Raw genomic sequence first — 12839 nt, forward strand, 5'->3', positions numbered from 1 at the left:
TTATCTTTTTGTGTGTAAAAAAGATATCCGCATAATCTAAGATAATTCTATTAAGGGTTCGACTGATTTCTCCGCTGCCACCCGCAAACACAGTTTTTGCGGTTGGTAGCGATTGACAGTGTTTTAAAACAATTATGTAAATCGCTATAAATCACTTCAAACCGCTCCGAACCTCTTAAAATTAAAATCTGGTTTCATTTATCGTTTGCGGTCGTGGGAGGTTACGGGTGGATAAAAAATAGTTTTTCTAAATATTTTAGAATTTAAAATAGAAATACTATAAATAAAAATATACATTTTATATTAATTTAAATTAACAAACAATATCATAATTTGCTTTATAAAAACTTTAAACTAGCTATTAATTACAATTCTTTAAAAAGTAATACACATACATATATAAAAGTATACACATATATAAAACGAAACAAAATATTCTTTTAAGAGTTTAAATATAAATCTTCAAAAAGAATTATTAAAATTATAACTTTCAACTAATTAAAAAAACTAAATAGCTAAATATAATGTTATTATTAATCATATTATATTAATAATTATTATATTTTATCACATCAGTTTGTTTTTATATTTTTTATAATGTTATAACATATTTATATTGGTAATATATTGTTAAACCGGTGCAATATCTCATAATCAACTAGTCATAAATATCCTGCAAACGCAATAATTTTCAAACGTTATGACAGTCATACAAAACGCTAAATAATGCTTGAAACCACAAACTCCCGCACCCGCATCCGCAACCGCTGCGTTTGAACCCAAGAGGCCTAGAGATGTTAAATTGGGTTCTGTTTGTGAGTTTTTAGTGGGTTTCTCAAAAAAATGCTCGTTCAAACCCATTTAGTTTAATAGATTTTAAATGTGTTAGTTTTGCTAAGACCCATTTAATAAATGAGGTTCTAATTAAAAATATTGGGACCCTATTAATCCATTTAACTTAATATAGTTATTAATTATCTTTTGTGAAAAATGTGATTGTGTGGTTTTGGTGGAAAATTCGATTTTACGGTTTTGACGGAAAAATTCAATTTTTACGGTTTTGGTGGGAAATTCGATTTTGCAGTTTTGGCGGGAAACTCTATTTTGCGGTTTTCATTTTGCATGAAAACTCGGTTTTACGATTTTGATGGGAGACTCGATTTTATAGTTTTGGCGAAAAACTCGATTTTATGGTTTTAAAGGAAAAACTTAACTTTTACGATTGTGGCGGGAAACTCAATTTTACGATTTTGGCAGAAATACATTATTTTACGGTTTTACGAAGACAATTTGATTTTCGTTTATATAATAAAAATCAGTTAAAATTTTTTATTTGTTTCATTTAATTTTTGTTAGGAGAGTATAAAGTTAAAATAATTAAAAATTAAATTAATAATAGTTTAACTGGATCTAAATGGATTTAAATGGATACATATAAATTTTGCGGATTTTAAATAGGTGTCCCTAGTAAATTTATTTTTAAATAGGTATAAATGATATGAGTTCTAAATAGGGTCTAGGTTTTAATTGGGGTGGATTTAAATGGGGTGGGTTTTACCATTTTAACATCCGTAGTGAAGCCCTAAATGTATCAAATCCAAATGAAAACATATCTAATAAATTACATTTATTTCCAAATAAAAAAAACATTTCCATTAACAATAACGTCAAAGGGTAATTCAGGCAATTAAAAGCAATCCGGTATATTCGCACCGATATCAAATTCGGCCACGTGCCACATTTTTCTCTCCAGAAACGTATAAGAATCTTTATCTTTAAGTAAATACTAGATTTTGACCCGCGTTTTCAAAACGCGGAATTTATTTTCTTATAATAATCTTTTAGTAGAGATAAAACTATATTAATTATAAAATTATGTGTTTTAATATTTGATGACCAAAATATACAATAGTGTTGATTTTTTTTATCTTTGCAAAATATTTTTACTCCTAAAATATCTCTCAAAATACAATACAAAACACATTCTATTCCTCATTACATATTTTAATATTGTATGAAACAAAAAAAAACAAAATATGTGTATAATAATTCTGTTTACTTGTAATTAAAAAGAATTAAATATAGTGTATTATACGGGTTTTATAATACTTTTGCAACAAAAAATATAGGAAAATTAGTGAGCTTTGATTTGGGCATATTCTGAAAATACTTTCACTCCAACCCATTAGATAATAAACAAACCTGAAGTGCTTTAAATATGGAAGTGTACTGCTTCTATGTGTATATAAATTTGAGGTGCATAAACTATTTTATATATCTATTCAGTTGGCCTTTTATAGAGCTCTATTATCTCAGTTTTTAAATGGGATGATTCTATGTGCTACATATAGTATTTTAGGCTAAGTTGGTTTGGGGTTAGCGGGTTAAGTTTTTTTTTAGAAAAGGGTTTAAATGTTTACTATATACTCCTAAGAAAGTATTAAGTTTTCTAGGATTTTAATTTTAAAAATACAGGCTCTGGCTTTATTATATCATTTAAGAAATCGAAAATATTGTTAGGATGAGATTTGGTTATTCCTAAATATTAGGATAATAGTTAACATTAAATTTAGAATACTAACAGAAAAATATAATATTAACCATACTCTATTCAGTTAATGTTTTATATAACTATACTATTAAAGTATCAAACTGGATGATTATTTGTACATCATATTGGATTTAGGACGAAGTGATTTTCAGGGTTAATGTTTAATATCAGATTTATAGTTCAATAAATGTCTTCATATGAGTAGTATCAGTACATGAACTTTTTAAAAAGTTCTATACAAATTTTTTAAATGATTATATCTATTTATATAGTGTTATGTTGAAAAATATGGCCTGACATATATGTACATGAAATGTGATATTATTAGTAGTTGAATGATTATAAAGTGCAATGGTAGAAAACATTAGAATTTATTATATGTTACGATTAACTCACACATTTGTGGACTGACTAATTTATTTAAGAGAGGAACATACATGTATTTAAAGCATATCATTTTCGTTGATCCGTTTATAGTAAGTATTGATTATTAGTTTAATATAAGAGAGATTAGAATATACGGGAATAGTTTCTTTATAAATGCTATAATAAGTTTCTTTCTAAATTTTATAATACGTTTTTAGATTTAGGTGAAAATTAATTAATTAATGACATAACTAATAAATATAAGAGTGGCATACCTTATAATTATATAAGAAAATCAATGGCAGAATCCTATTAGGGATTCTGCTTTAATAGTATAGATACAGTCAAAACTCAAAATATCTCTATCACCGCTTCTATAAAAGCCCCTTTTGCTCTCCATCCCAATATACAAACGCTCTCACGAACTTTTGTATAACTTGTCTGAATTAAGATTACTTTCTGTTAACGTACGATGGCAAAGAATATTCTGGTCACCGGCGGCTCTGGCTACATCGGAAGCCATACTGTGCTTCAACTGCTTAACGGTGGTTACTCCGCCGTAGTTGTTGACAACCTCGACAATTCCTCCGCTGTTTCTCTCGAACGCGTTAAGAAACTCGCCGGCCAAAACGGAGACCGCCTCTCCTTCCACCAGGTTTCTTTCGTCCCCTTTCTCTCTGTCCCTGGAATTATTCTTTTTTCTTGCGTGTTAGGTTTTAGGAAACGTGTTCGTCAAGAATTTTATCAATAAAAGTTTTGTGAAAACAGGTCATTTTCGATGATGGTGTGTGATTCCAGGGTTCTTGTTAACTTTATGTCCCTAACACCATGTGGCTAATATTTCTATGTAATAAAAAAAAAACAGAATAAAGCATCAATGCCATGTGAAACAGTGTACTACAGTATTATATGATTCCAAGTTCTATATTTATTTATATATCTTTTGACTCTGTTGTATTTTTTTATCATGCTTGAATACCTAAAATGTTATTTAAATTTGCGCCTGCCATTTCTGAAATACATAATGTCTTGGTGGTCAATTTTAGTCTCTTAAAACTCTTGTGTTTGTTTTCTCACCTGTAGGTGGATCTCCGAGACAGGCCTGCCCTTGAGAAGATTTTCTCAGAAACTAAGTATGATTGAAAATAAATAATATCTTCTTTTTGATGAATAATAAGACTACAAATGATTAGTATGTTCATATAATTGGTTTGATTATTATTATTAACAGGTTTGATGCAGTGATACACTTTGCTGGACTTAAAGCTGTAGGTGAGAGTGTGGAGAAGCCTTTGCTCTATTATAATAATAACATTGCTGGCACTATTACTCTTTTGGAGGTTATGTCTCAAAACGGCTGCAAAAATGTAAATCATTCTTCCTCTCCACCACATATATTCCCTCTTTCTTTTGTATTTGTTTGATCTCATGATTAGCTTTTGCTACTCTGTTTTCCAGCTTGTGTTTTCGTCGTCAGCTACTGTCTATGGCTGGCCAAAAGAGGTTCCTTGCACTGAGGAGTCCCCAATTTCTGCAACCAACCCATATGGCCGTACTAAGGTAGTACTTTAACTTGAGTATTTCACCAAATCCAACCCGTTTGTCGTAGTGGTAATAATCAGGTCAAATGAATTGGACTGAGTTTTCTTTTGGTTGTTATTGTGTAAGCTTTTTATTGAAGAGATTTGCCGGGATGTACATCGCTCTGACCCTGAATGGAAGATCATATTGCTTAGATACTTTAACCCTGTTGGTGCACATCCTAGTGGCTACATTGGTGAAGATCCTCTTGGAGTTCCAAACAATCTCATGCCTTATATCCAACAAGTTGCGGTTGGCCGGAGACCTCATCTCACCGTATTTGGAACCGACTACAAGACAAAGGATGGTACAGGGGTATGTATGTGTATGTCTTATTGAATGTCTCTGGTAGACAAGAATCGTTTTGACTGTTAGTTATTTACACTATAGTCTCATGTTTTGTTGAAATGTAAAGTATGTGAGACAAATTAGTGATTTATCTTACAACATTATCTTTTCTATATATTTGTTTCAGGTTAGAGATTACATTCATGTCACTGATTTAGCAGATGGCCATATAGCTGCTCTACGCAAGCTAGATGATCTCAAGATCAGTAAGGATTATCTTTAAACTCTTTATCTGTGTCTCCTCTTATAATTTATTGATTTGCCACTGGATCCAAAGCTTAATTATTGGAAAATGTGGTCAGATTGTGAGGTTTACAACCTTGGAACGGGTAATGGAACATCGGTCCTAGAAATGGTCGCTGCCTTTGAGAAGGTATCCGGAAAGGTAAAACATTGATTGGTTTTGTGTGAATAGAACAATGCTCTAACCAAAGGAGCTGTTTATTGGCCTTTAAAACCTGATTATCATGCATCATTGGCTTTAACTTCTTTTTATTATTATTTTTGATTAGAAAATCCCGTTGGTGATGGCCGGGCGACGTCCTGGAGACGCTGAAATTGTTTACGCCTCAACAGAGAAAGCAGAACGCGAGCTAAATTGGAAGTGAGTTCATTTTTCTGTTATAAACAGAGTTGATGATATACACACACTCAACGTTCGAATGTAATTGTCATTATGTTTGTTTGGTATGGTATGAGTGCAGGGCTAAGCATGGGATCGAAGATATGTGTAGGGATCTATGGAACTGGGCCAGCAATAATCCTTACGGTTACGACTCTTCCAAAGGCTCCTCTTAACTCTCGTTTTTTTTCTTGCATTATTTATTCTTATAAACAATATGAAAATGCTGATCAAAAACCCAAATTTTAGAAGCAAGTGGGGAAATCCGTGTATCACTAATTTTGATCATAATTACTCTTTGAATCTTTGATATTTATTCTTTTTAGTTCCCTGTAAGTCGTCTTCATTATTTCAGTTTCTACAAGTTCTGTTTTTCTTTTCCATCTGTCCAATTTGACACCGAAGTTAAACTCCAATCTCTTGCAAGTCAAAAAGTAGCAAAATCTAAAAGTACAATCTCATGTAAGTCAAAAGTAGCAAAATCTAAAAGTTTAAACTCATGCAAGTCTAACAAACCAGTGTATTTATATTTGGGAAAATTTGAAAAAAGTAACCTCTCAACTTTTGATTTTTCTCTTTAGGATTTTTGATAGTTTTGGTCATTTTGGACATATTTTACTATTCTGTAATGGGAAAAATATTAAACTAAATTTTAAAATATTTAAAATATAATAATTATTGAAAACATAAATATGATTATTCATATGTTCACATTTCTTCTCCTTAACCACTCTTCCGATGTCAGTGCTTCAGTGTGACTCCGGTTAGACATCAAACCAACATTCTTTGACCTGCATTATAACATTTTTGATTCTTAAGTTTCGGACTGTTATATAGTCAAAAGATAGAAACAAAAACCGGTCAAATACTTTTCTTAATTTGCTAACAATAGATTGAACCGGTTAAGTGAGTTCAAAATTTCCGAAGAAATAGGTTTCTCAAAGGCCAAATGTTAGGTTATTCTTTCAAACGACACAACAGAGCAACACACCAATGCCTGCCCTCTTCTCTGGTTCTCTAGATACAAGTCATACAACCAAACAAACGACCTCTCCTCTCTCCATTTGTGTGTGTATACACAGGAGCACAGAGCAGAGCTCTGCTAAGAAATGGCGAGGCACGGACATTGTTCCACGATATGCCTGAATGAGAACAATGGTTTCAGGTTTGAAATTTTTCAGATATTCCAAAAAGGCTGAAACAAATCCTAGAAGCTGTAGCTTCTTTCAAGCGTTCTATCTCTCTCGTTCTCTTACTATGGTGCTTCCTCTTCTTGGTGTACTCCAAGCTTGGCTATAGCCATAATCAAGGAGGTAAAATGATTTTCCTTTTAATGTTTAACCAAACAGGAGAGAGGTGTTGTTTTCATCTTCAGATGTTAACCAAGGAAAGTTTAAAGTATGTCTTTGTCATTAGCATTATTAAAATTTAGATAAATAACAAACATTTTAAAATCTTGGATGCTTCATTGTGATCTTGTTTTCATATCAATCTCTGAAGAAACCTGTTTATTTTCTAGACAGAATTGGGAACTGCACTGATGCCTCACTCTCCAAGGACCTAAACTCCACTAATTCTGGACATTCTGTCTCTCCTCAGGCAACTGTGAAAGAAAACAACTATTGTTTCCTTAGAAACAGCCAGTTACAAGACGTCTAGCTATGAGCATGTTCTTTGTAACAACGCTTTGTTGATCTGCAAAGTTGTTCTACCAGAAAGGAAGAACAACGCGCAAGACCTTAGAACCCCGTGATCGCCAATATGTCAATCTTGAACACAAAAGTCTTAACAGTGAATGGCTCGGGGGTGCCATCACCGCTTGCGAATGCGACTCATTACAGGTTAGGACCAGATGGGACTGGTTATAACTAAGCATCTGCCATGAAGCCAGAGGAGCTAGCAATGTGCTTGGCAAAGATCATGATAAGTGTCTGAGATACCCTTGTTCTGTCTCAAACAAGTATGTCGTGATCGAACTCGCGCGGAGGAGACGCTTGTTGACACGGTGAGGATTGCAAATCTTGAGCACTACTCTTCGAACCTCAAAGATTTTAGCTTATCAGGGAGTCCCAGTTACCCGACCGAGCTGTGCTCTCCATTTGGGAGCTTCGTGGCTGCAAACGTTAAGCAGGTCCAGACATTCCGGCTCCCAGCTGTGCTCTCCAACTTAGCTAGTCACTACGGGTCTGAGTTTTACTGTACTCTGAGCGTCGTGGAGGTCTTTGGCATTGATGCTCTTGAACAAATGGTTGAAGATCTTTTTGTTGGGTCAGAGACTCTTCCCCGTACACCAGCTGTGATGGAACTGGACCTTGAAGTAGATGAGAAACAATACAGATTTGTCTGAAAAGGAAACTGACGGTCAGAAGAAGAGAGATGTTGTGAAGACTATTAATAACGTGGGAGACAAGAAATATGAAGTTTGGGAGAAGCATAACGTTTTATTGTTGTTGATGCATAAAGTGAAGTTGTTTGAGATGAATCTATCGGTTCTTGAGGACTCTGTAAAGGAAATGAAAGAGAAACAACCAGAGGTTAGCTTGGAGATGAAGAGAACCCCTGCTTATGCTTGTGGAGAGAGCAAAGGTTAAATCAGAGAACTCATAGAGGGGAAAGAGAAAACGGTAAGTTAGGGTTTTATTTCTTTTATTTATTATTCTTTTATTTATTATTATGAGAGAATCTTAATAATACTTTGAGCAGGAAAAAGAACTTAGAGACCTAGAGCTATGGAAAACTCTTGTAGTTTCACGGGTAGAGTCCTTGGCCAGAGGAAACATTGCACTGAGGTCAGTACTCTTTTTTTTTTTGAATTTGAGATGTGTTATTAAAGTTGACAGCACCTGTCTTCTTGTTTCTTAATATCAGACTAGACGTAGAGAAGATTGAGAGAGAGCAAAGAGCTTGGAGTTCTGTTGTATAAGTCTTTTCTTTGTGGTCTTAGCAAGGATTCGGTTGCTCTCAAGGAGACTCTGGACGTTTCGGGGCATTTCTTTCACGGATAAAGGGCGATCGATGTGGCCAGAAAGCGGTTGGGTCATACTGCTAAGTAGCGGCCTCATGATTTTCACTACTTTGCTCTCTTAGTTAGTGTAGGAGTTGTTAGGGTTAGGAATAGCACTGCCTTGCTATTCAAGTCTTGTAGCCTTAGGATTAGGAATATAAAGTTATTTCTATTGTTAATAATTGGAAAACAGAAAAACTTTATTTTCTCTAGAATTTTATAGTTTTAAACCGCGTGTATTCAGCAAAAAAATCTGGATTAGATCATCAATAGAAAAGTCCATAGATATAGATTTTACGTTAAACTTTGATTTGTGATATCTTATTTGCTATTTTCGTTTGATGTAAAACAAAGTTTGAGAAAAACGTAAAAGAGATGAATTGTTATAAACAATCTTGTTTAGTTTTAGTTGTCTTTGTTAATTAGATTTGAGATCCAAATACAAACAACTTTTTTATAATATTTTTTTTAAATACCAAAATTGTTAAAACAATAAAAATGATGGTGGCATGTACAATGGAGTTGCATAATTGCAAATAGATCCAAGACGATGGGATTCCAAGATTTGGATCTCCGAATCTGACGGACTGAAAACACTACTCAAAAGATCCTACGGCTAGGAAGAATCTCATAGAGTAAGTCAAATAAAGTCAACATCATTTGGGGGGAAAAGGTGAGGAACGAAGATTCCACTTATTCCGGAAGTTTTTGTATTGTAGTCCGTCCAATAAATCAATATAGTGATTAGTTTACTAAACATAAATATAATAACAGCGACGACCAATAACATTTCTCTCTATATGTTTATTTATCCGGCTTGCTTGAATCAATATAAAAAAGAGTGGTCCCTCGCTTTTCGATTTTTTTACCAGTTGGTGATTCATTTTGGCTATAAAATATTTAATTTGTTTTTAAATCTGTCAATAACAGATGTACATATATATCATGTTACATCATCAATAAATAATTAAATTTATGCAACATTTAAATATATAACAAACAGTAAAATACATGTTGGAGTAGACTTGGCACGGATCGAATAGTAGCATATTTTTAGTATTTGTGATTTACTTCATATTTCACGGATATTTGATTTTTCTATTTGTTTTGTTTTACAAAAATACGGATATCCGACTTTCTAGATATCTGATTTTTTTTAATATTTTAAAAAATTCATGGATATTTACAGATAGTTTATCCACTTTGTTCAATACAAATAAATCTAAAAACATAATACTAATTTATTTTTTAGAAATATCATTTAACAAAATAAAAATATAAGTAAACGATTAATGAAACTATATGTTTTATAAATTTTAAATTAATCATTTTTCTTATAAATAAATATTTTCAGAAAAATTGTAGTTTTGTATAAAGATTTTATATTCTATCTCAAGTTAGTACTTTTATAAGTAACTCTTACAAAAATTAATAGAGTATATGTTAGATAATAATTATATAATATTATACATTTAAAACTCTATATTTAATCATAGATATACAAATAGCTATTTGTATAAAAGTCAGAACGGATCGGTATCCGTCTCTAAATTTTTAAATATTTGTGATTTCTTTCGATTTAATAAATATTGATTTATTATTTGTTTTACTTCGAAGACTTACACATATCCTAATTTTTCAAATCGAAGTAAAGCGAATAACTAGAAGAGCGGACAGTCTTGCGCATAGTGAGAAGTTTCAACCGTTCTTTGTTGTTCACATGGATTTAGAATTACCTACTTGATTTACAGGATCTTAATTGAATCTATAACATCAATGACAAAAAAAAACGAATAACAAATTTAAATTTAGCGGATAAATTGTCCGGTCTTATTTCACACTCGATGTTTATTCCCAATAATAAAATTTCTTATGAAGTTTTCACGTGGAATCCAAATGGAAAAGCTTCTTCAGTTTCCAGCATGTTCGAAATTTTTACACATGTATGCTTTAAGTTTTTCCCCTTTTAAACAATCTCATAGTCTATATTTGAGAAGTGATTTGCCACATATCTTCTCTACAATCGTTTTCACAAAAAAAATTATGACGTGGCTATTAAGATTGATGACATGTCATATGGTTAAATATGACATAGACAATTACATTTAATGCTGATTATATTTTTGGAAATCTTTTTATAATATGACAATAATTCATATATTACATTTAATATTGATTTATATTTTTGGTAAACTTTGTAGAATATGGTAATAACTCATAAATCATCACTAAAATAAATATATTAAAATATGAAATTTTGAATTTCTAAATATTATATAATTTTACTTTTTTATTATCTAAAATTTTCTAAATTTTCTGAATTTAAAAAAAAAATCGTAATATCATTAGTTTCTTTTATATATTTACAAATTATATAAATATTATTTAGTTTTAATTTTGATAACTATACAATTTTATATGATTTTTAGTAATTTTGTACAAGTTGATTTAATATATTTAACCAAATGAAATAAATAATGTTTTTATCCAAGATTTTAACTTTATATATATACACATACATTCTTAAATATAATTTAAATAAAAAAAATTATCTTAATTTTATGCTTAATTAATGATATTTATATTAATTATTGGTCAAAATAATAAAATATATAATATTAATAAATTACATTTTAAAATATAAATTTAACTTTTAAAAAATTCATCACTACACATGGTGCAGGAAAACACCTAGATTAATAATTGTGATATGGCTACTAAAATTGATGATATGTCTTATAGATTAATATGACATGGAAAATTATATTTAATGTTAATTTATATTTTTGGTAAACTTTTTAAAATATGGTAATAACTCATATATTACATTTATTGTTGATTTATATTTTTGGACTTTTTAAAATATGGTAATAACTCATAAATCATCATTAAAATAAATATACTCAATTATGGCATTTCAAATTTCGAAATATCATTTAAATCTAAAATATTTCAAAAAGAAAATTATAAAAAAATAAATCATAAAATCAAATTAAATCGTAAAATCATTAGTTTTTTATATATATCTACAGATTTTATAAATATTGTTTAATTTTAATTTTTGACAATTATGCATTTTTACATATTTATTTAATATATTTAATTAAAAAAGAGATATAAAAATCTACCTAAGATTATAATTTTAAATATATACATGCACATTTTTAAATATAATTCAAGATAAACAAAAAAATTTTATCTTGATTTTAATGTTCAGTTAAATCAAATTTATATTAAAATATTGATAAAAAAAGAAAATTTATAATATTAATAAAAAATTAAATATAATTTATATTTATCTATTAAAAAGTATTTTAAAATTTTTTTACTGCACATGGTGCAGGAAAACACCTAGTAGCCAGTAATTAACTGTCTGATTTGATGACCTGATTTATTGATGTAAGAACATAAAATATGTTTTTACAAAAAAAAAAGAACATAAAATATGCTTAACAATATAAATGAATGAAAGAGCTTGTAATTCAAGTATTAAACCCCTATATTTCTTTTTAAAATCCATATTAAAACTATGAATCCTGGGAACAAGATATCTGGCTAGCGTAGCTAATTAAACCTATTGTTTTTGTAAATAAGCTATATCTGATATGTGGCACTGGTATGTCCGTATGTATATATGGCCTCTAACAACTTAAATTGTGGTATATAATGTTCTCTAGTTCAGGTCCATGATATCATGCTGGGAATGTGTTTAAGATGTTTCTGCTGACAAAAAAATGTTTCTTTTGTGATGAAAAGACCAGAGTTTGGAAACACAGAAAAATATAGAACAATCCCCAATCTAGATGTTTTTTTCCCCAATCTAGATGTTGTTCTATAAAAAGAGAGAACCTTCCTTATAAAAGTAAAAACTTAGTGGTCAACTTAAATTTCATGTAAACTGTTATATCATTTCATTATTTGTCATTCATTTCATAGTAGGCATGCAACATGAACTAAATTGCTCATTGCTATTAGAGTGTACCATATACTATATAATAACAAATGTGTAGATGTATATTAGGCCATGAAACTTGATGTCAAAAACATAAAAATAAATTAGGCCATGAAACATTCAAATAGTTGGTCTCCACATGGGTGCGCAAACTCTATCTTTGTCCAGCCAATCATAGTACTATGTATCTTTTGCTATTTCCTCTCTTTATTCCTTTTATTTGACTTTATTCATTACATTTATATGCTAAGTTTTAAAATCTTAGTTCAAAATTATTTCCATGTTCCGCTAACGTGTGCAGGAAAACAATGTATTTAATTCGTAAAATTATTGCATAGCTAAACGTAGCTATCGATACAGTGTTGTTGTTCACACGTATAAAACTTAGTAACCTATTGTTTACTATATCTTATTC

General features: G+C 30.4%; 1 protein-coding gene and 1 pseudogene across 1 annotated transcript; both read left to right on the top strand.

The window, feature by feature from the left end:
* Window positions 1-3237: 3237 nt before the first annotated feature.
* On the top strand, window positions 3238-5804 carry LOC108852637 (UDP-glucose 4-epimerase 2). Its single transcript, XM_056997085.1, has 9 exons — window positions 3238-3572; window positions 4001-4050; window positions 4149-4284; window positions 4376-4477; window positions 4586-4813; window positions 4974-5052; window positions 5149-5231; window positions 5359-5450; window positions 5551-5804. Exons 1-9 carry the CDS (start codon window positions 3390-3392, stop codon window positions 5642-5644), a joined length of 1047 nt encoding a protein of 348 aa, XP_056853065.1. The 5' UTR covers window positions 3238-3389; the 3' UTR covers window positions 5645-5804.
* A 106-nt stretch (window positions 5805-5910) lies between these two features.
* On the top strand, window positions 5911-8604 carry LOC108853391 (SUN domain-containing protein 5-like; annotated as a pseudogene).
* The last annotated feature ends 4235 nt before the right edge of the window (window positions 8605-12839 follow it).

The sequence above is a fragment of the Raphanus sativus genome, unplaced genomic scaffold (genome assembly GCF_000801105.2).
Source record: "Raphanus sativus cultivar WK10039 unplaced genomic scaffold, ASM80110v3 Scaffold0504, whole genome shotgun sequence".
In the NCBI taxonomy this organism is placed as follows: domain Eukaryota; kingdom Viridiplantae; phylum Streptophyta; class Magnoliopsida; order Brassicales; family Brassicaceae; genus Raphanus; species Raphanus sativus.